The following is a 21218-nucleotide window of genomic DNA, read 5'->3' as shown; positions in this document are numbered from 1 at the left end:
TTCTCGGCAGGTTTTGTGCTTTGCAGGTGGATCAGTTGCTCGTCAATCAAATCGGCAAGTCTCTCGACCTGGTCGTCAAAGATTGCCTGGACTTCTTGCTTTGTGATTATCATCTGTGAGTCCTCGACGTGGGCGGATTCGATATTTGTCCCAAAGGGCAACCCGGGGATCGGTAGCCTAAGCGAGGGCAAGTCCATGGCCTCGTCACCCAGGTTGCATTTGAAGCTTTCAAACCTCGAGCTTTCTCTCAGCATTCGGTACGCCGCGGTCTCCGGATCCAGCGCCAGCTGTTCACGAATCGGCTTCAGACGCTCAATGATCAGCTTCTCCATACGGTAATCAATCAATGTCGAACCGATAGCCCGGCCTTCTACCCATGACAGGGGTTCGAGCTCGGTCTCTCCTATCCCTGAGGCCAGGACTTTCAGAATATTGACATCAGATGTACCTCCACCAGCATCACACACCAAAAACACGTCCCCGGGAGAATATTGCTGCTTTGATGCGTACACGGCAGCCGCTTCTGCTTCTGTCAGACTGACCTCGACTGTTTCCCTTGGATTGCGCCGCCCGAATCCTGCGTTGTGAATGAGTTGCTTCGTCTCGGCGATCATAGCTGGATTTTTCCAGGTTGTGGGAACGCTGAATCGGAACTCGACACTTTTTGACTCGTATCGGGGGATGGTATCCCGCAGATGGCGCTCAACCGCTTGATAGAGACACGACAGATAGTCGGTGAACCATCTTTGGGCTTCTCGAACTGAAGGCGCGCCCTCATATGGATCCCTGAAATCAGGATCCAGGTAAAGCTTGAAGAGCTCCTCGACTCGAAAGTTGTCACCGACGCGGCAGGTGTCAACCATAAAACCCCAGGATACAATCTCGCCATTCGAATCATAGGCGATTTTCGAGTCGACCTTGTCTGCGATGCCTCCTCTAAGATTCCCAGGCCAGTTCTGAATCGTCTCAGGCCTCGTCCATTCAGGGCCGGCCGAATACGCGACGCCTGTACTGGTCATCCCAAAATCAATTCCAACGATCACATCTGGTGTTGACTCCATTTCTTCGGCAGGACAGGCCCAGAGGCTTCTTTGAGTCTATTGCAAGGAAGCCGTGGATCGAAACAAAGCGATACTTGGTGTGTGAGTAGGAGTTTTGAATCCGCATCCCGTGCCTTGCTCAACGAACCGTCGATAGTCCAATTCCTAGGCGCTAATATGTCCGTTGCCCTGCACATACCCCTGTTCTGTTTCAGCTGTGTGAGCGCCTATCAAGGTGGAGAAATGCTAGTGATTCTCTGCCGCTCTTCTCTCTCCCCTAGCCTTGCCTTAGCCTGGCGGCGAGGCAGATTTGGTCCGACTTGCTCGTATTCCTCTCGAGGAACATGTCCGTGAAGTACTCGTACTAGCGGAAAGCGGCGGCCATGTTTCGTCCCAGGGAGGTGCGACGATCTAAGCCTTCCATGAGCTGCTACAGAAGCATTTCTTTCCTTTCCTTCCCTTTTCAACACTCTGTTTTATTCCACTCTCTCGGAACCAGTGTTCCATCACCATTGTCGGGAGTTATTATTGCTTGAGTGCGTTGGCTAGCATGGCAACCATCCCCTACACAGCCACTGCTACAGTAACTGTACCTCCAAGTCTGGCAATAGTGGCCGGAACCACTGTCCAAGCCTCAATAACCATTGCTGGCACACCGACTGCCGTCGTCTGGGCTCCATTGTCCCCCTATGCAGCAACGAATGTGCAAGGAAATGCCACTCTTACGGCCACCTTCTCAGTTCCACTGTCAGTAGAGAAAGGACCCTTCTCTGCTGATGCCACCTTCACGGTTTACGATACCGCTGGTGCTCAGATACCAATTACCGCCACCATTACTGCCAACCCTGCCGCGGCACCAGCAGAGGCAACGAGCAGCGCATCTTCTCCAAGTCCCACTTCGTTTGTGTCGCAAACCACCACGACATTATATTCGATAACTTCCAGCTCTACGTCATCGTCGAATTCCACGGCTTCCTTTGCGACGGCACCAAGCTCTCCACTTTCTGTGCCCGCTGGCCAACCAACACAAACCGAACTGCCCACAATAAGCAAGGGCTACAGCACCGCTGATCTGGCAGGAGCGGCAGTGGGATGCGGGATTGGAGGTGCTGTCCTCGTCGGCCTGGCGGCATTTCTCTTTTATCGGAGGCGCAAAAGAAAAGCGTCTGAAATCCTTCCCGGTGCTGGCTCAGCTGCCCGGTCTGGGAAAAGGCATCCTGATCCAAGCCCCAGCAATGAAGACGTGGTCGTGGTGGAAACACGGGCATGGGAAAAACACCTGCCACAATCCGAGTCCGATCAGGCTGTGCGCAATATGGCCAGCCGCACCCTGGATCAAATTGAGATGCACGTCGAGAATTTCTACCGAGATGCAACCAATGTGTCTATTAGCCATACAGCTGCATCGGAAATGCGAGACTTGGACTGTAGTCATCTGCCTGACTCGGCATCGAACCTCATCCGAACATCTCGCAGACCTACCTCGTTGATCAAACATTGTATTGCCAACCTGATCCTGTCCCGGATTGACTTTACGAAGAACTCAAACGACTCCTTCTTGCCCAGAGATATGATGATGTTGCAATCTTCTTTGAAAACTGCGCCGGAAAACCCAGGTAAGAGAAATCATGGCTTGAGACGAATTCGCGTGGCTGACAAGAGACGGACAGGGTTCGCACAGGCTTTAGCCCACTGGCGAGTCCTCTCGGCCTACCTGAGGCAAGAGCCGCAGCATGACGAGGAATATCTTACAGAGCGTGATCAAAGAATCAATGCCGCCGCGGAAAAGTTATGCGTTGCTTTCGAGCCATGGGCTCGATCAGCGGATAATACTCGCTTCCGAAGCATGGTGGGCATAATGCAACGAGCCAGCGACTTAGGGGTCATGTTGTTTTCGCAGCCCGCTTCGTTCCGGTGGCAGTGGGAGGCTAGCAACAGGGGAGGGGTACCCCAGAATGGTCCAGGCAAGGTTGCTGTCCTGCCAGGACTGTACAAGGTGACTGACGAAGAGGCACGTTCGCTTGCGTCTCCATTGCACCTGATCGAGCCTCGGTTGTCCAGGGAGGGCTGGTTTTAGCCCTCGGGGGCTCTCTCGGGGGGTGCGGAGTCCTCACAAGTGTGTAATTTCTCATGTTGGAGCGGCCTACATGTGGCTTGTATAGAGGAGGTCGGGCTGCGGTCATATGAACGTTCTCCCTTATCTTCCGGCAGGTCCATTCCGCCTTGGCGTGATATTCGTGACTAGGGGTGTTCCACTACTGCAGGGGGTACCTGAGTAACGTTGAGAATATCCCAGGGATAGAGGGGCTAGTGCCCTCGGTTAGCGAGAATGTGATTCAGCCTCATGGCACTGGACGCTCTCAGTCGCTTGGGTGCTCGACGAGGGTTAGCGGACCAGTCAAGTACGCCGCAGCCTGTGATGGACGGCACTCGGCCGGTACATACAGTTTCGACATCAACCAGGGCGTTTGTTGCTGTTCGGTCTCTATGGACATTTGTCGACCATTGGCCCGCTACCCTTGACGTACCCACCGTACCTGGGCGAGGGTTGATTGTGGTGATACAGAACCGTCGAACCCCAGCCCATGGGGTTGAGTCGATGAACACGGCATGGCCCCTGCAGCTCGGATGTAACGTCGACAAGGCGTCGACCAGGTTCGCAGCCCCCAGATGCGTCACTATTGGCGCCAACGGCAGAGCCTGAGCGCCTGCGGCTGGGGCCAAAATCGAACGAAGCACAAGTACGAGGTATGCCTCGTTGCCCTCGGACACTCGCCCAGCGCGATGTCAGTTTCCTGGGCTACGACCGTTTGATGTGTAGCTGCAGATTCATGCATTCGAGAGGGGCTTCGAGCTACGAGTGCCAGTAGAGCCGGTGTGGTTATCAGCCACGTCCACTATTGTGCAGATTGCCTGAATGGTCCAGCCACCCGGAAATGAGGCTCTGTCACTACCGAGAAGCTGGAACTGACTGACCTATTCGATCCTGGCAATTGGGATACGAGGCACATGTCCCCGAGAGGATCATCTGTCGCCCGCTCCGGTATCTGCGCAGCTGGTGAATTCCCTGACATGCACATTGACACGGTGCTCGAGGCAAATGAGCGAGCTTCCATCGTTAGCAACCTGCGATCGCGGCTGTCGGCGGACCTGAGTCCATACCAAAAATATTGCGTCGACAATGCAATCCAAACCACCAAAAACGCTATCGATGCTGCCTTCCACTGGCCAGAGCCTGCCCTCGAAAGCGTTGACGTTCGTCCGAGATGGTTTCCTGATCCGTCCTTCCTGCGACGACTGAAAGGGTTGACCTCAGACTTACCTGCGACTACAGCGCACTCCCAACAGATGTTAGTCGCCACGCAATCTCTGAATGATGCCATGGAAATCCTGTCTTCGTGCGAAAACTGCAAATCACCGACGCCACAATCATCCCCGGAACTCAGCGAATTTTTGAACCGAAGGAGAAGGAGTGCAGCCCATAATACTCTACACTCTCTCGAGGGAGGATCAGAATGCATTGGCAAGGGCAAACAACGAGATATCCAGGGCGAATCCAAACCACCAGCTGGATCTTTACTCGGAGCTGGGTACCCTGAGCGTTCTCGTGCGGAAGAGGCAAATCCAGCCCAATCCTACCAAAGAAAAGGCACGGGAACACCCATTAATGGCTTTGCACCACCGAAAGATTATCTGCAAAGAATCGGTCGAGCACTTGACCACGACGCCGCCTTGGAGGCTGCAACGACCGACCAACACAACGGCCTGGACTACCGAGTATCGTTGGCAGTTGAGGCTGCGGAGATCTGGGGACACGGTACTGAAATTGCACTGGCCACAACACAGGGTCATATCCATCGAGAGCGAACAATCCAAAATGGGGATGCATCCAAGTCCAATTTTGATCCCAGCGAGTCCTCTAAAGCGTCATCGGCAGCAACGAAAGTCACCGGTGAAGATCAAACTTCAGATGCTACTGACAGCTATCCCATTCCATACGGACAGTACAATGATGCTTTGAGACCGATGTTGGCCACCACAATAGTGAAACCTCCTGCAGTGAACGTGTCAAATCCTGTGGCAAGTTCTCCCCTACGGGCGTCGAACCAGCCACATCAAATTCCTCGCAGAAAGCCACTGCCAATCATGGCATCGTTTTCGTCATCACAGAGCACGAATGGGGCGCTCTCGTCAGCGACCGATTGGAATTCATCTGCAACTGAAGATACCGAGTCTTTGCATAGTCCGGGGATTCTACCTGCCTTTCAAGACGCAGACAAGCATGTCGTCGTCCCAGCTGAGGAGGCCGCGAGACCCATCAAACATCTTGATACATCCGCAGCAAGAATCCCCCTTCACAGATACTCGGGATCGACGGGAAGCGGCTCAACGACGTACATTGCGACTGAACCCGCGCCTCCATATCATATGACAAGGGGCCGTACGTGGCTTGAGCGAAGAGCGGAGACGCAAGGTTGACGATCACGATTTGTATGTGCTACGATGGCAACGGGGGGCGGAGGTTTCCAGCATACTGTATGATCATTCACTTTGTCTAAGCGCATGATAGGATTGATAGTTCTCGAGAGCGGAGGAAAGAGCTGTATACGAGGCTTTCCCGCTCGAGTCTATCAGGGCTTTGTGGCGGCGCGCTGATTGTCGGACGTATGACCGAACTCATCTATAGCATGTTCGCGAGGGCTGCTTCGAGGCAGGATTCCTGACCGTGCAATGTATAGACCCACCATCACATCTCTGTGACGAAGAGATAGATCCATGGCAATACCGAACACCGAGGATCCTTCCTCATCGAGTATAGTCTCGCAAAGTCGAGCGAAAGCAGCTTAGGCGTCGCTTACACAGAGAAGCCCGAGAAGCAAGTCCGGATCAAGACTCGCTTCGCAAACTCGAGTGGAAGCAGTTTAGGGCCGATTGCTCCACCACAGAGATAATGCAGTCTCCTTGGTCTGCTCTCCCTGCTGCCTTGCTGGTTTCTGTCGCGATCAGCAAACCAGCAACTCAGCCCTATAGGCGGTGCTCGATTTCTCTATTCTCGCTCGTCGGGAGCTGCATGGTCTAGCAAGCAAGGTTTATGAGGCTTCGCTAGGCTTTCTATCGGCCACCATGTGCTGCTGCGAGAGCCGTGTCCTAGGTAGTGGGTGGAAGGGCGTTCACGAATACGTGTCTATGCCAGCTTCCTGTAGCCAGGCTTTCTGTTTTCAGACTGGTTTGCGAGAACCTACGACTTGCAGATCTCCTGGGTGATACCGTTCGTCTATAAAGTCGTGTCCATGCCGTCCAGCAGAGGACGTTTGGATGGCCTGCCCAACACACAATACACACAAGCTGAGCAGTCCGACCCTCCCACCAAGCATCATTCACGCTGGCGCACTATATACTACCACCGTTCTTCCCTCGTCCGTCGCAGTTCGCCGACCGGAATCCCCATTCAAAATGTCAGTGCCTCCTGACGTGCACAAATCCTCAGAGCACGTTCCCCGGACTACAGCTGGGCAGCGCTGGCTCAAGTTTGGGCAGCGGATATACCACCCCCTCGGCTTCAAGAGGGGGTACAATTTTATACTCTTCGTCATACTTGTCGGGGCCCTCATGGGGTTTGTACTCGCTCGGTTCCAATACTTGAACATTGACGGCATCTTCTTGAAGGTACAGTGCTGCCTGGACCAAGGAAGTCCTTCGCACATGCTTCCTATTGTGACTGACAGTACATAACACACAGAAAACCATTCCTGGGGACGCCATCCACTATCAGTCAGGGTACAAGCGGATCGGGATCATCCTTCACCTCGGCTGCATCCTCCCGGCAGGCTTCCTGGTGTGCTTCCAATTTGTGCCGGCGATCAGGTACAAACTCCTGCTCTTCCACAGGCTCAACGGCTACACGATTATTCTTCTGTTGTTGACCGCCAACTCTGGGGCATTCATGGTCATCCCCATCGCCGGAGGGGGATCGCCGTCCACACAAGCCGGCCTCGGCCTCCTGGGAACCATGACCACGGTCTCCGTGGTGCTGGCGTACGTCAACATCAAGCGCCTGCAGATCGACCAACACCGCGCTTGGATGATCCGGACCTGGGTGTACGCGGGGAGCGTCATCTCGGTGCGCCTGGTCCAGATGGCCGCCAACACCTTCGTCGCCCAACACCAGCAGGGCCACTGGTACGACGTGCAGACCTGCGGGGACATCTGGAAGCAGTACACCCTGTACGGCGCCCCGGCCGGGGCCGGCAATCCCACCCCGTACCTGTACCCGGAGTGCACGGCGGCGAACTCGAGCGCGCCCGTGGTCATCAAGGCCAACGTGCACGGGCTCGGCCCCGAGTTCGTCACGGCCTCGTTCCACCTGACGTTTGGCATGTCCGTGTGGCTTTGCCTTGCGGTCCACGCCATCGGCGTCGAGACGTACTTGAAGCTGACCCCCGCAGAGAGCGAGAGGTTGAGGCTCGTCAGTTACGAGAGGCAGGTCGAGGCCGGGTTCAAGCGTCCGGCCCGTGCGGGCTTGACCGTGGACAGGTTTGGGGATGTTGTGGCCCGGGACCCCATCGGTCAACCCAAAACCAGCCAGAGCTCGAGCGAGTCAAAGGGAGGAGTTACGCGCCTGGACGAGTAAGAGAAGCTGGAGTCGTCGAAGATCCTGAGAAAGTACAAGCCTGGCGGTGTCTCACGAAGGATCTCTGGGAAAAGATCCCTCTGTTGAAGAGAGTGCGCGCACAATGAGACTGCCGTGTCGTGCGAAGAGAGAGAATCTCATGTCGAATATGTTCATTCCGTGGCTTTGTTTCCCACTTCTGGTACATCTTATCTAGCTCCCAATCGAAATATCGTATTCCAGTCGGCCACGACACATCTTCGACTCAGACAGTACATTCTGTCTACGCATCGACCAAAGAGCCTTGCACTGGGCAAGAGTAGCATATATACGATGCGACCTGCCACTCGTATTCGGAATTGGCCCGTCCATTCAGGCCCCGGGTGTTGCATTCGACTGGTTCTCCAGAAGCGAGGAGATGTGCGATTGCAACTTCTCCGACTGGCCAGGGCTGGTGACTGGCTTCATGCTAAACCCCAAGCACAGAAGCTTCTTTGGCGACAACCGCAATCCTATCACCTCCCACCCTATGACACCCTCCACAGCTGTCAGCCGGTGTTCGTCGACGACGGCGATGACTCGCACCGATTCAGGCTCGTGTTTGTCGACAGCCTTATCCGGTGGCCCTCCCGCGCTCTCGGTCCTGGATATGTTCAGTAGAGCAGGCAGGCTGAAGATACTGATAGTGACTCGCTAGATACAAGATCTCTTTCGAAAATGGTCTACGCCGGCCCCTCCCGCGGGTGCGCAACTTGCAAACGGAGAAGAGTCAAGTGTGACCTGGGCCGACCACTGTGTAAGAACTGCTTGAAGAGGAGGGTGCTGTGTCCCGGTGTGCCAGACCCCCCGGGCATACAGTTCAGAGACGAGACCGAGGCAGTGATACAGCTATTCCAAGCCGCCGACGACAGAGCCGCCGACGCCGACGCCGACTACAGCGAATACTCCAATGCCGTAGTGCCCCATCTCGGCGAGGACGAGAACTTTGTCTCGCTGTGTTTCTTCTCCCACAACTACATGATGGGTGGGCGGGGCGTGCAGTCGTCGCGAGGCTTGTTCGAGCATCTGATCCCGTATTATCAGCCGACTGACCTGGATTCTCTGCTGTCGGTCGCCACGGCTTCTCTCACGGCCACCATGCTGTCGATGTGGCGCGGCCGGCCACCGGATTCGGCGCTGTCGAGACAGTACTACGGCCGCGCCATCGGCCTCTTGAAGGACACCCTGCGGACCCCCGAGGGATGCGAGTCTGACACGACCTTGATCGCCATCATCGCCCTGCAGTTCCGGGAAGCGCTGATTGCCCATCGCAAGATGGCCAAGGTCGACGGAAGCCACCAGAGAGGCGCATACGCCGTGGTCAACTACAGAAAGAGCAAAGGCTTCCGCGACATGGCCTCCAAGCGGCTCCTGCAAGAGGTGCGCAGCACCATGGTCTCCGAGGCCATCCGGACTCGCCAGCCGGTCCAGATCGACCCGGCGGTGTGGGAGGACGAGGGCCCCATGCCGCACAACCCGGCCAGTGACCTCGACAAGATCGCCATCGACCTCGCCAACATGCAGGCTCTGTTCGAGCAATACAAATCCACCCTGCAGGCCGGGTTCGCGAAGGGCCAGAGGGTGCTGACCGCAAGGGACCTCGGCATCATCGCGTCGTTCCGGAGGACCGCGGCGGCCATCGACCAGCGACTGCAGCTCTGGGCCGCCGCGCAGTCCCCGTCCTACGCGCCCGTGCGCCTGGCGGCCGACGAGATCCCGGCCTCCGTCCGGCGGGCCGGGCTCCACGGCGATTTCTGCAACGTCTACCCGTCCGTCCAGATCGCGGGCGTGTGGCACGCGTACAACAGCTACCGGCTGATCCTGCTCCGGATGACGCTCGGCGCGGACCAGACGGTGCGCGACACGCCGCGCGAGAACGACGTGCTGCTCGCGGACTCGGACGCGTGGAGGACCCCCGCCGAGGAGACGCTGCGGGGTTGCGTCGACGAGATCTGCGCCGCCGTCCCGTTCCACCTGGGCAACCGCACCGACCCGGGCTCGATCCACGAGCTCTCCGACACCGCGGCCATCGAGTACCCGTGGCCGGCGCCGGGCAAGGACCCTTACTCGCACCCGTCCAGTCCCGTGGCCCGGGCGTACGCGCGCGAACACAACGTCGTGCCCCTGACCGCCGACGAGCGCAAGCGCCAGAACCTCTGCATGGGCGGCTACAACATCCTCGGACCCATGGCCTTTGTCCTGGGCCTGACGGCCGAACCTCTCGACCTGACCGGCCTGCGGAAGGAGCCGCGCAGGCTGGGATCCTTGCTCCGCCCGGACCAGATCCCCTGGCTGGCGGGACAGATGGGGCGGGCCATGAGACTCCATCACACGAGGAGACAGCAGCCACAACAACAAGGCGGAGTAGGAGGAGGTAGTAACAACCGAGACAAGAGCAGCACGCCTCCGACGAAATCGAAACCCGCCGCCGCGATGGAGGAGGATCACGCCAGCAGCGATGTGGCGAGGGATGTCGTCCGGGTGAAAAAGTCCATGAAGTATTCCTTTGGTGTTTGATTTCTGTCAGCGTGCGTGTCTGCCAGTCGGTTGTATGTCTACCCAGGAATCCAGCCGTCTCTGAGAGACCAGACCACAAAGTAGAGCTCTACAAGGGAACCAACGACTTTGTACAGCTACATAGCACTTAGTACTTAGTACTTAGTAATTGACATTTTATACAAAAAAATCGTCAATTCAAGACTCGAAGCACTAGCCCCCCCCCCCTCTCTGAGCATTCCGAGGACCTCACCTTTGGCATATTTTACTTTCAACCTGTTGTCGAGGTCTCAGCCAGCCCAATGCTCACCGGCCGTCCGGTCCTTTCTTCCTTCCTCCGTCCCGCAGGACCCCCTGGTCTCCGGCACAGAACCCGCACCCCCCAGAGACAGAAACTCGCGCAGATGTAGCTCACTCCGCAGAATATTTGCGTGTAGAGGTACGGCCGGGCGTGGCCTGGGCGACGGAGGTAGAGGGCGATGACTTCGGAGACTTTGAGGGGTGGAGAAACGTCATGTTAGTATAGACAGACAGACATAGACGTGTACTAACTACACCTGTAGCCTGGGTTGGAAAGCAGAGACAGGTGAGGAGAAATGACGAGGACGCACATGTCGTCGGCAGCACGGTGGATAGCCAAGAGAGCGAGAGGAGCGAAGGGAGCTGTTTCAGTCCGGCCACTTCGACGCAGAGAGGGCCGATTGTCTAGACAGATAGTCAGTCGGGCGGTCAGTCAGGGATTGATCAATAGCACACAGAAAGTGACAGGGGTTTGACAGTGGCAGACAGTTCCAAAGCGTACCATCCAAAACACTCCCAGGATTCCGCCACTCAGGATTCCAAAAAACACCGTGACCCCGAACGAAGTGGCCGGGATCCAGATCACCAGGCACGAGAGACCGCAGACAAAGGTGAGACTCGTCGCGACCCCGAACCGGCCGAATCGATCACTCGCGACGCCAATGAACGGGCGGCCGAGCGCGGTGCCCATGTTCAGAAAGGCAGTCACCTGCGTCGCCTGTTGTCGGGACAGGCCGATGAAGAGCGAGAAGTCCGAGAGCGAGTAGAGCAGGGCGATGTACCCCAGCATGCTCAGGAAGGCCCAGGAGAGGAGCAACAGAACCTCGACGCGCGACACCAGGTCCCGGTCGAACGGGTGCTGTTTGGGACGAATGACGCTGTTGCGGTCCCGGATGAAGGCCGCGGCGACGAGGTTGGCAAACAGTGCAATGATCCCCGTGATTCTCAGCGCCCATCCGATCCCGAGATGTTCGATCATGGCCCCAATGGCGAAGGAGAAGATCAAGCCGCCAATCCCCGACCCGGCCGCGCTGATGCCGTTGGCGAGGCTCCGTCGCCTTGCGAACCACTGGGACAGAACCGCGATGCTGGGCACATAGACGAAGCCGACACCGAGCCCGACCAGTGCTCCTTGTGAGAGGTAGAGATGCCAGATCCGGGTGGCGAAAGACGCCGCGATGAACCCTCCTCCAAAGATGACTGCTCCCGCCAACATGGGCAGTTTGATGCCGAACGAGCGGGCTATGCGTGTGACCAAGGGCGCCGCGAGCATCGCGACCCCGAAGTTGAAGCTGCCGATGAAGGCATAGTCCAGAGGGCGAGACTCGGGAAACGCATCCACCGTCAGGTAGTACGACAGAAAGACGCCATAAGACTGTATGTCCCTCGTTAGCCAGCTCTACTTGAACTGCTAGACACAACCCATGCGAGAAAGACAGCTGAGCGAGTTTGGATGAGTATGGAGGTCGTGACTTACCGCTACAGAGCCCCAGGTGAAGCAGTTGATTGCGAAGCAGCAAGCCAGACATACCCAGCCATAGCCGCCGTCTGGAGGAGGCTCCAATTCATCATGGTTCCGAGTTTCGGGTTCGTATCTCAGCTGAGGGTTGATGACAGTCTCAGTCTCTGTTGACTTGGACATCGAGCCGACTGTGGATGGAACTTGACGTTCATCGGGTCGAATGCAGCAATTGCCAGGTTACCACATGATATGTACTATGTAGTACCACATAGTATGTTTTTGTATTCAGTTGAGTTAGCATCGGGATACGCAGGAGAGAAAAGCGCAGAATCTAACATCCTCCTCAGGTCCGTGCCGATCCATTGAGGTGTCCACGAGGCCGCTTGTTGTTGGATTGGCAAGCCCGAGTCAGCCTATCATGTCTGTTGTGTGACACACCGAGATGGCTCGCTGACACCCTAACCTGCCCTCTCGCCTTCGCACTCGACCTTTGTCCTCACTCGCTCCGCCGTATGCACTTCCGGCCAGAATCCAATATTGGCGGCGCGGCAACTCTCCCCTCCAATGCCATTTTGGACCAATGGGTGTATCTAGGATCCATAGTGAGGTAGAACATAGTTCCTAGAAATGCAGAGGCCCTGGGGTGGTGTTAGGGCTGGGTGTACCCTTCCAGGGCTGGAATCTGTACTGGCCCAATTGTCCCAGGACAAAGAGATTCCCAGGTCGCTCCGCTCAGGCCATGGGGGATGGTCGAATGTAACTCTGGTAGGACGCATATCCTACATACTCTGCCCCGTAACTGATGTCTCCATACCCTATCATCTGGCCGGAGAGTATTCGAGCTCTGAAAGGCACAGTCGTCGTGGGGATGTGCATGGATCTGACGAACTTTGTGTGCTGTAAAGTGAGACCCTGGGATTGCATGTGTACTTCACCATCTGCAGGCCGATTTATCGTAAGAGCTACGGTGTTTGCTTGCGCGTTCTAATTATGTCGATCCTGTGGATTCTCACCTCATGGTTCATCATCATGAGGCGGGACAGGAAGATGGCAGCCTTGAAATCATAGAGAGGACCGAATAATGAAGGACGGCCGCAACAAAAAATAACAACCGCCATCACGGGCTTCCTGTGTCGCCATATCTCGTGCCCATTTTCCTGCCTGGAGACTTATATTCTATCCAGAGCCCAAGAGTAGCCCTCCAAATTCAAAAGTGCAAGCACTTATACTGGGTAGTTCTCCAGCAAATGATTCGAAATCTGGTCCGGTGAAAACGAAAAGTCGCCCTGTAGCGGAGTTTGGTTCTTTCACGATTGATTCGTCTTTCCACCGAGATTGGAGGAAAGCCTGTGGTGTTTTTATGCTATATGTCTTGCTTTCTTCTTTCGCTCACGCTCTTTCACTTCCATCCTCCGGGTCACAATTCGCCTCGGCCAACTATAGCCCTGCAGTCTCTACGCGAGACGGAACCAATGGTGCAAGGAAAATGCCCAGAGCTTGCAAAATGTCCAGGTACCGAAACCATGACCGCAATAAATCTCGAACGTCTCCTCGCACTTTTCTGTTCAGGGCTACCTCATCCACTGATTGCTAGTCAAATTTTTAGCCGTCGAGATTAGCAGTGACTTGCCACCTGTCAGCAACGAATTTGAGAATGGTACCATCAAGCCTGGCCGGGTCGACGAATGCGGCATACTGGGCATTTTGGCCGAGCAAGTCGAACACGCGCCAGAGCACGAAGACTTTCCTCTCGGTCGTGCGGCTGGCCCAACCTCGTTCCGGAATACGGTAATCGTGCATCTAATTGTCAGAGGTTGTCAACTCACGATTTTCGCTGAGACATGGTGACTCACCCTTTGGTACTGCGCATTGCTCATCTTCATGGGCTTTCCGCAGGGGCCTGGCGTGCTTTTAACTTCGATGTAGTATGTGATAGGGGATGTCGGTGTAACTGGTGGAGCAGCGTCTATGAAACCAGGGGACTCGCCCCACCCGTTTTCTTTTAACCACGTGCTGAATTTGCCGGTCGTGTCTTTGTACACAATGTCCATATCTGGCCCATCATACTCTAGCAAATTTTGATACTCGTGGATGGCGCGGACGTGTTTGCGGATGGTGCTGCGCCAATTTCGATGGTCTGCCGTTCGGAAACCTGGGAGGTCGAGGGAGAGGAGAAGCTCGTAGACCTGTTCAAACGGGGCTGGTCAGATAGTGATTTACACCCACACTATTCGTCCCATTCGAGGCGAGCACGAAAACATGTAAACACAAGGGATGAACGCACGAATAATTCTCCAGCTACCCCGATGCGGTCCCAGAAATCGGGGTTTGTCTGAGGAGTGCCAAACGTGTCCCTCGTCCTGAACGGCCTGAATTCTTCTGCCACTGTCCGAGTCTTTTTGCGAACTTGCCGAACAAGATGCTCGAGTAGCCGATTATACTCATGGCGAGTATCTTTCAAGTCCAACTCCTGCATCGCACCTGTCCTCTCCATACCTCTATTTGCGTCTGACAGACCTAGATCCCCCATCTCGTAGGTCAGCTCATCGGTGTCGCCATCGATAATAGGGTTGAGCCATGTCAATTCAGGAATATCTTGTTGCTTCAGGACATCGTGTAGATTCTCCAGCTTCTCAGTTAGCAGGAAGTAAAGACAGTGTCCTGCCCGTTGATCCTCGATCCCGAGCAACTTCAACATCGACTCAGGGAGCTCGACCATATAGCACCGGCGCAGCTCGGACATTTGGGTTGGGAGGTAAATTTGTATGCCGTCATTAACTTCCGTGAACATGGGTTGGATCCGGTCGCTCTGGATAGGATCAAGCGGTTCATTGCCGTAGTGCAGAGTGAGCATGGTCTGCAGTTCTGCGCAGGTATATACCTCGATACCCAACAGCTTGCTGTGCGTTGAGTCGTCGAAGTTAAAGTACTTTGGACTAGAAAACGCAGCAGCACAGCTTGAGGAAGAAAGTGTCAGATAAGTCAAGGTCGTGAGGCAGAAAATCATGTGTTCAGCTCGAGAACTCACCATGAAAAAAAGTAAGCTCTCTTCTTGAAGTCTTGCATCCGTGCAAAATCCTTAGATGCGACACTGGGCTTGGGCACCTCTGAGGCTTCAGTAACGCAGGCGGACAGGTAACGATTCTCAAGGTTTAGCTTTCGGAAGAAGCTCTTCAGCAAGCGAAATTCCTCAAGCGTGAAGTCCAGCAATTCAACCTTTTTTTCAAACGCCTGCCCATATCGTTCATGGTCGGCGATAAAGAATCGCGTCGCCATCTTCTGCAAGACCGGCGCTTTGTCCTTGAGACGTACAGGCAGGAAGGAGTACTTCCTCAGCGTTGCCAAGCCCATAGTAAACGAGCGTTCAGGTGCAGCTTCAGCGTTAAACATCGGACCTAACGCAAGCAGCATAGATTTGACATCTGAGTAACTCGGCTCCTGAGCTTGCACTAGGTCTATAAGCCCATGGAGAAGGATACTTATATTGACCGTTGGTACTCCCAATAGGTCGACGAAGAAACATTTCAGCTCCGGGTAGTCATGTTGAAGACCAGGCAGGCCGGGTAGCCTATACTTGCTTTCCCATACACACTGGGAAGGTGCGCGCCATCCCCTTTCGGTGAAAACGAGCTCCTCTTTTTCGCAAAATGTCCTGAAAACATCAGTTTTAGTTAGACACATTATTTTGCGCTCAACAACCCCAACGGCAGAAATTACCTTAAGGCGAGCTCATCATTCTCCGCGACCGCCCTCGCGTGGAGTTCGTTGTAGATCCGTGAGCTTAATGACAGCGATCTGTTTTGGTGGGTTGAGTTCGAGGTCTGCTCCCATTTACCTGACCGCTTGATGTTTTCCAGCTCGCTGGCAACATCTTTCCAGTCAGCATTCCCTAGCTTCATGTACTTCGAAAAGAGGATTTCCATTTCCGTCGAGTTTTCATAGTGACACTTGAGAGGAAGCTTGCAAGTTAGGAAATCAGGACCATCCCAGACACAGTCGCGGCTAAATCTCCAATCGGAGGTATCAGTTGGGTTGCAGATGCATGGATGCAAGGAGAAGAATTTCTACTCTCGTTGTCAGTAGTGCCACCCGAAGAAACGGTGGGAGTGTTTACCCTGAGGTTTTCGGCGTCCCTGTAGCTTGCCTCTCTTCCAATCGTCTCGAAAACTTGTCGAATAGAGGAGTAAGTAGGCTTGTCCTCGGATTGGCTGCGCTTGTGTAGAGCTAGGAGCGCGTCAAGACAAAAGTTCAATTTCTGGTCACCACGTCGGATCCCGAGCTTTGACAAAAAGTCCCAATTCCTATGGCTCAACGCTTCATCACTCCTCGGCAAGCAAATGATTGGCATATGGGACGTGACACTGAGTTCTTCGCTCATCCGGAGCAGCTCGTCTTCGGGGAAATAAGTACAGTTCAGTGGATGCTTTTGGTGATCATGACAGGACATGGGGGCCCTGTGCAGTATGTCTCGTATATTCGGATGATCATCAAGCTCCTGCTCATAGCTTGAGGCCCAGTGGTCTTGCAATGCTCCAAGAAATAAGGAAGTGTCCAGGCGCCACAGGTACTCGAGAAGCGTTGATACTTTTGTGCCACCTGCCTCGCCCAGCGGAGGATAGTATGCAATTAAAAAGACATCCTGCAGCCATTGCTTCCAGGTTTCATTTGTGTAGTCATCCACGTGTCTATTATAAATGTCGTGCAGAATGATGTCGCAATCAATCTCGTAGCTGGGTGAGAGAGCTTCGAGGATTTTCTGAGTATCGTAGGGTTTGGTAGAGCCGAAATAGAGCCCATCTGAACAACGCCGAACAGTCCCTTCTGACGTGACTGCATAGAGTGACTTCAAATCCTCGTTGGCAACTTGGCCCCGGAAGTGGAATAGAAAATGGAAGTGTGAGATGTAAGGTTCGCAATCATCACTTGTTGTGTAGCTCTCTGTCGTGGACGCATGGGCTTCCATAATCTTTTTGATAACGAGTTCAGCTTCACACCATAAGATACCCAGGGTATTTTCATAGAATTCTCTTTGTGTGTGGCTTTCGCAGACGTCAGGATGCAGCAGTTTCAGGCCAAGGCCATCCGGTATGCTGAAGCCGCCAATTGTGGGAAAGTATATTTCTTCCTCCAGGTTGACCCAGGAGCCGTCTCGCAAGAGGATGATATTCAGAGCTTTGAGGCGGGCATGAATGGTTGTGGGATTCGTATTCCCTGAATCATCAGACGAACCTTCATCACTGGAGAGGGTATCGTTTTGATCATCGGAACCTGAAGAGTTCTCCGAATTGGTGTGCTCGATTGAGCCTTTCAATATAGCCTTTATCGCCTCACACATACAGTCGTGCCAATCAGTTTGCAAATACTTCTCCCTTAGTACCGAATTCGGTAGCTCCAAGTCAAATTCGATTCGCTCCACGATCTCGTCAGGACTGAGTTCGCGGACACCGAGGGTTCTGAGGTGTTCTAGAACCCTTTCCTCATGGTAGTGCCGAGATAGGTAGATTTTGTCTACCAAATCCTTGAAGAGGGGCTCTCTCTTTTCACCATATAAGAAGTAATTCGGCAAGATTGCGAGGTCGCCCGGACAATAGAGCTGGTCATCATCCCAGCACTGGAGGATTTCTGTGGTCCGCAGCTTCTCAACAAGGAGGGCACGAAAAGATTCCCAGAAATTTCCGTTGAGTCGTTCTTGTGGCAGATACTGAGGCCAGGAGAAACGAAAGCTCTCCTCCTTGCAGAATTTGACGACTGTATCTTGGAAAGCATTCGCAGTTTGTTCACGTAGCACCCTGTTCCAAGGACAATCGACAACGTCTTGGCGGTTCTGCATCGTGAGAAAGTCTGACTGTATGGAAAACTAGAGTTTTGTTAGCCGAGTGATTGGAATAAATCGAGTACCACCACATACAGGTAGATTCTCTTGTCTACACATTGGTAAGAATGCACAAACATTCGCGCCGCCCTTGGACGTTTTTGGATGCGTCCCGTCCTCATTGATAGGAAACGCTAGCTCTACCTTCATCTCAGTATCTGCACCGACAGTAGGACGGCCTTTAGTAGTTGGCATGTCGGTGAAGGCAATCCGTGATAAGCGATAATGTGTCTGGGATCTTTGAACCTTTTCTCTGATCGTAGAGCTCGTATGTATGTGGACGACATTGGCGTGATCGCAGAACGCAGCACCATGGCGAGGCACATGTGCAATCGGACAGACTGGGCATCGGTATTCGTTACCCGCCTCCATCTCATTGGTTTGTTTGATCGGGGGGAAACGCTGCGGATCTTGTACCGCACAGAATTGTGTCTTCCTAGTAATAATTCTGGATGTCGGGCTTGAATTAGGAATGCAGGTCTCGTCAAATTGGATGCTTATTTGCTGCAGTTTGCGCAAGAAGAGTATTGTCTCGCTTGGAATTTCCGCCAGGTACCGCAGGATGTCATTTCGGCAGCTCTGCCTGTAACGCAGACGGATACGGGTACCGACATTCTCAGGAATTTGTCTCGGTTCGGTGTCAATTGGTATAACCGTACTTAGGAAGTTATCTTCATCCTGCTCGAAGCTGAAGGACCAGACACCCGACTGGATATGGACGTTGTCGCATATAAGAAAGACTGATTTGAACCCGATTCCCTTTTCTCCCGTTGAATTATCACTGCTGGGATGCTTCTTCGAGCTCTCACGGAGGGAACAGATCGCTTCCACATTGGCACGAGTAAATCCATCTTCGTTCGTGTCTATGACAAGGTCCTGTTGGTCAAACGTAAATCTCATGAAAGGAGAGTTCCCTTCCCTCCAAGCTTTCGAATATTCAGCATCATCAGCGTTCTGGATCAGCTCATAGAGGACACGGCTAGAATCGTGGTAGACTTCGTCAATCACGCTACTAGAGCATTAGCACGTTCAGCATCGCGTTTAATAAATAGGTGGACTTACCTTTGCAGATTCTTCCTGTAGAGGCTTCTTCCATTCTTCGCTAGCTCCTCCAATTGTTCCAATACATCTAAATTACCTTGGCTGATCAACTTCTCTTTGGTTTCTCGCTGCACTTGGAACTTTCCTGCACGTATTTTACGGAGGAATCGGCGAGCCTCATCAGGAGTGGTTTCTGGCTCGTCTAGGGCAGGCACCGTCATAAACTGTTTGTCGGTCATTATGGATGGATACTATGTATTTGAGTCAAAAGGAAGAAGAGCTGTGAAAGAGAACGTAGATTAGGTGGAAAATACTTAGTACAAACACCAAGATTGTAGCAGTTTCAGCCTAACTTGTCAGGTGGCAGAAAAGGCAACCATTTCAATGTAGAAAAACCGGCTTATCAATGGGGGCTAAAATCTGTAACGAGCTGAGTGCATGGGAGATTGCCCGGCCCTGACTGACCATGCACTTCAGCAAGAACCAGCAGCTCCACTCCCATGTACGACCTGCAGGTGATAACATCGCTGTACCTCAAGAGGTTTCTCTTCATGACCCATTGAGATAAATACTGGCTTCGGATCTAGGAATAGCGGGTTAGGCTCTTTCCACGCCTAGTATCAATTGACACCAGGACCTGAGATCCTAGGCGCTCTGCATGTCCAGGAATCACGTCCTAGCCGCCCAAGACAAAAATCATAAGATACCACCCACCCCAGACTCGTACCTTTATCCTAATCTCTACCTAGCTAGTCAAAATTTCTTGCGTTGCCTACCCAGGTCCATTTCTTGAATAGCTCCTCCGGCGATCTTAGTACAATCTCCGGGGCCAGTCCCATTAGGTATGGTTCTGGCTGCTCCACCATGGTTCACCTCGTCTTCTCGAGAGTACGTTTATCACTTCCTAAGAGCTTGAAGCGGGGTCAACAAGGACCATATGGATCTTGCCTGTTGTAGAATTGCCCCTCCCCATGGCGCTGTTAAAGAACAGCATGGCAAGCAGAAAGCTAAGGTTAAAGCAACTTCCTATATCCTTGAGAGATATGCCAATCACCCATGAAATAAGTGGGAGGAAGATCACGAAATGTCCAAGGTAAAACTAGGCCTGTCTGCGAGGCCTTGGCCAGCTCGATTAGCTACCCAAGGAAGACTTGCTACACTGGGAAGGGTATTTATTCCTAACGGATCAGGCAGCGGGGTCCCCCCCTCATTCATAATTGTTGGCAGCATTTAAAAAGCCCTCCTTTACACATTAGATATCAGTCCCATCCCTGGGCTATATTGCTATCTGGATCACTTTTCACGTCGAAGGAGAGGGAATCGACTCCGCCAGCTCAGGCGGAAGCTTCATTTCAGCCCCTATACGCTGCTAGGATTTTCAAGTCGTTCGCTCCCCCGCCTGACGCGAACCCGGGGAAGCTCGGGTGAGCGCACGGCGGAATCACCCCGATCCGCGGTGAGACGCGAGCCGTTTTTGCCCCGCTTGGCGCTGAGGAGCATAGGCTTGACGCTATGCCGACGTGCCCGTATCAGAAAGAGCGACAAGGAGTAGAGCTACTAGACTCAGCTCTCAATCCTAATCCGATATCAACGTCGCACAAACTTGAACCTCATTGCTGCGCTTTCTCATCGGATACACTTTCCACGACCCCTCCTTGCGTTCGATGCATTGACCTTACAACAGGCCCACACATAACGATAGAGTTGATCACATATCTTCTTCTGTAGTTGTTAGCCTGCATCTGGTATTGATAATGTACTCGGCACATTTTTGGCCTTGTTCAATACCGACTGTACCTATGATAGTATCTACATAAGTATCTCTCTACTCGCACAGTTCCCTGGACAGAAATTGGCTGCCAAGACTGCGTGAGTATGACCATTACTACGACGCACTATGCCACGGAAAATACACATTTGAGATTGGCAAGATGCACGAGCAGTAGTACGGTATGGCTTCTTGTCGCTTCGCCGGCATCATTACTACTTAGTAACTTGGATAAGGTGTCCGAGTCAGCTCGGACGCTAGCTCCAAGTCAAGTACATAGTAAGTACTTAGTACATACTACGTACTAGTGAAGGGGCGACGACGAAGGGAAAGGCTCAAAAACCATCTCGTCGCGTCCACCGAGGACTCGAATTTCGACAATGCAATGGGTGGAAGGAAGCACTAGCACTTCCCACCAGTGCTGCTGCAGTAGCCTATTGATTCCTAGTACTGCCATCATGAGCCAACAGTGTCACTTCCGGCCTTACACGAGCCGAAATGTCATCTAATCTTGCTAAATTCTTCCTCGATATCAACTTCTAACTACTATATATACTGAGTACTATGTATATAGTACGAGACGACGAGAG

The 21218-nt window shown here is 53.5% G+C and overlaps 4 protein-coding genes across 4 annotated transcripts; 2 read left to right on the top strand and 2 right to left on the bottom strand.

The window, feature by feature from the left end:
• Positions 1 to 1590: 1590 nt before the first annotated feature.
• On the top strand, positions 1591 to 3117 carry PV07_07835 (uncharacterized protein; the record flags this gene model as incomplete). Its single annotated transcript, XM_016394950.1, has 2 exons — positions 1591 to 2656; positions 2711 to 3117. 2 exons carry the CDS (start codon positions 1591 to 1593, stop codon positions 3115 to 3117), a joined length of 1473 nt encoding a protein of 490 aa, XP_016248369.1.
• A 770-nt stretch (positions 3118 to 3887) lies between these two features.
• On the top strand, positions 3888 to 5519 carry PV07_07834 (uncharacterized protein; the record flags this gene model as incomplete). The annotated part of the gene is made up of 1 exon (XM_016394949.1): positions 3888 to 5519. Exon 1 carries the CDS (start codon positions 4050 to 4052, stop codon positions 5517 to 5519), a length of 1470 nt encoding a protein of 489 aa, XP_016248368.1. The 5' UTR covers positions 3888 to 4049.
• A 4937-nt stretch (positions 5520 to 10456) lies between these two features.
• PV07_07833 (uncharacterized protein) lies at positions 10457 to 12127 on the bottom strand (the record flags this gene model as incomplete). The annotated part of the gene is made up of 4 exons (XM_016394948.1): positions 10457 to 10677; positions 10797 to 10890; positions 10988 to 11860; positions 11963 to 12127. 4 exons carry the CDS (start codon positions 12125 to 12127, stop codon positions 10457 to 10459), a joined length of 1353 nt encoding a protein of 450 aa, XP_016248367.1.
• A 1172-nt stretch (positions 12128 to 13299) lies between these two features.
• Positions 13300 to 19099, bottom strand: PV07_07832 (uncharacterized protein; the record flags this gene model as incomplete). Its single annotated transcript, XM_016394947.1, has 8 exons — positions 13300 to 13747; positions 13801 to 14133; positions 14232 to 14883; positions 14976 to 15599; positions 15665 to 16011; positions 16062 to 17804; positions 17856 to 18828; positions 18882 to 19099. 8 exons carry the CDS (start codon positions 19097 to 19099, stop codon positions 13550 to 13552), a joined length of 5088 nt encoding a protein of 1695 aa, XP_016248366.1. The 3' UTR covers positions 13300 to 13549.
• Positions 19100 to 21218: the final 2119 nt, after the last annotated feature.

The sequence above is a fragment of the Cladophialophora immunda genome (assembly GCF_000835495.1).
Source record: "Cladophialophora immunda strain CBS 83496 unplaced genomic scaffold supercont1.4, whole genome shotgun sequence".
Lineage (NCBI taxonomy): Eukaryota > Fungi > Ascomycota > Eurotiomycetes > Chaetothyriales > Herpotrichiellaceae > Cladophialophora > Cladophialophora immunda.
Note: the sequence above shows the minus strand (reverse complement) of the source record. Positions and strands in the feature narration are given on the sequence as shown.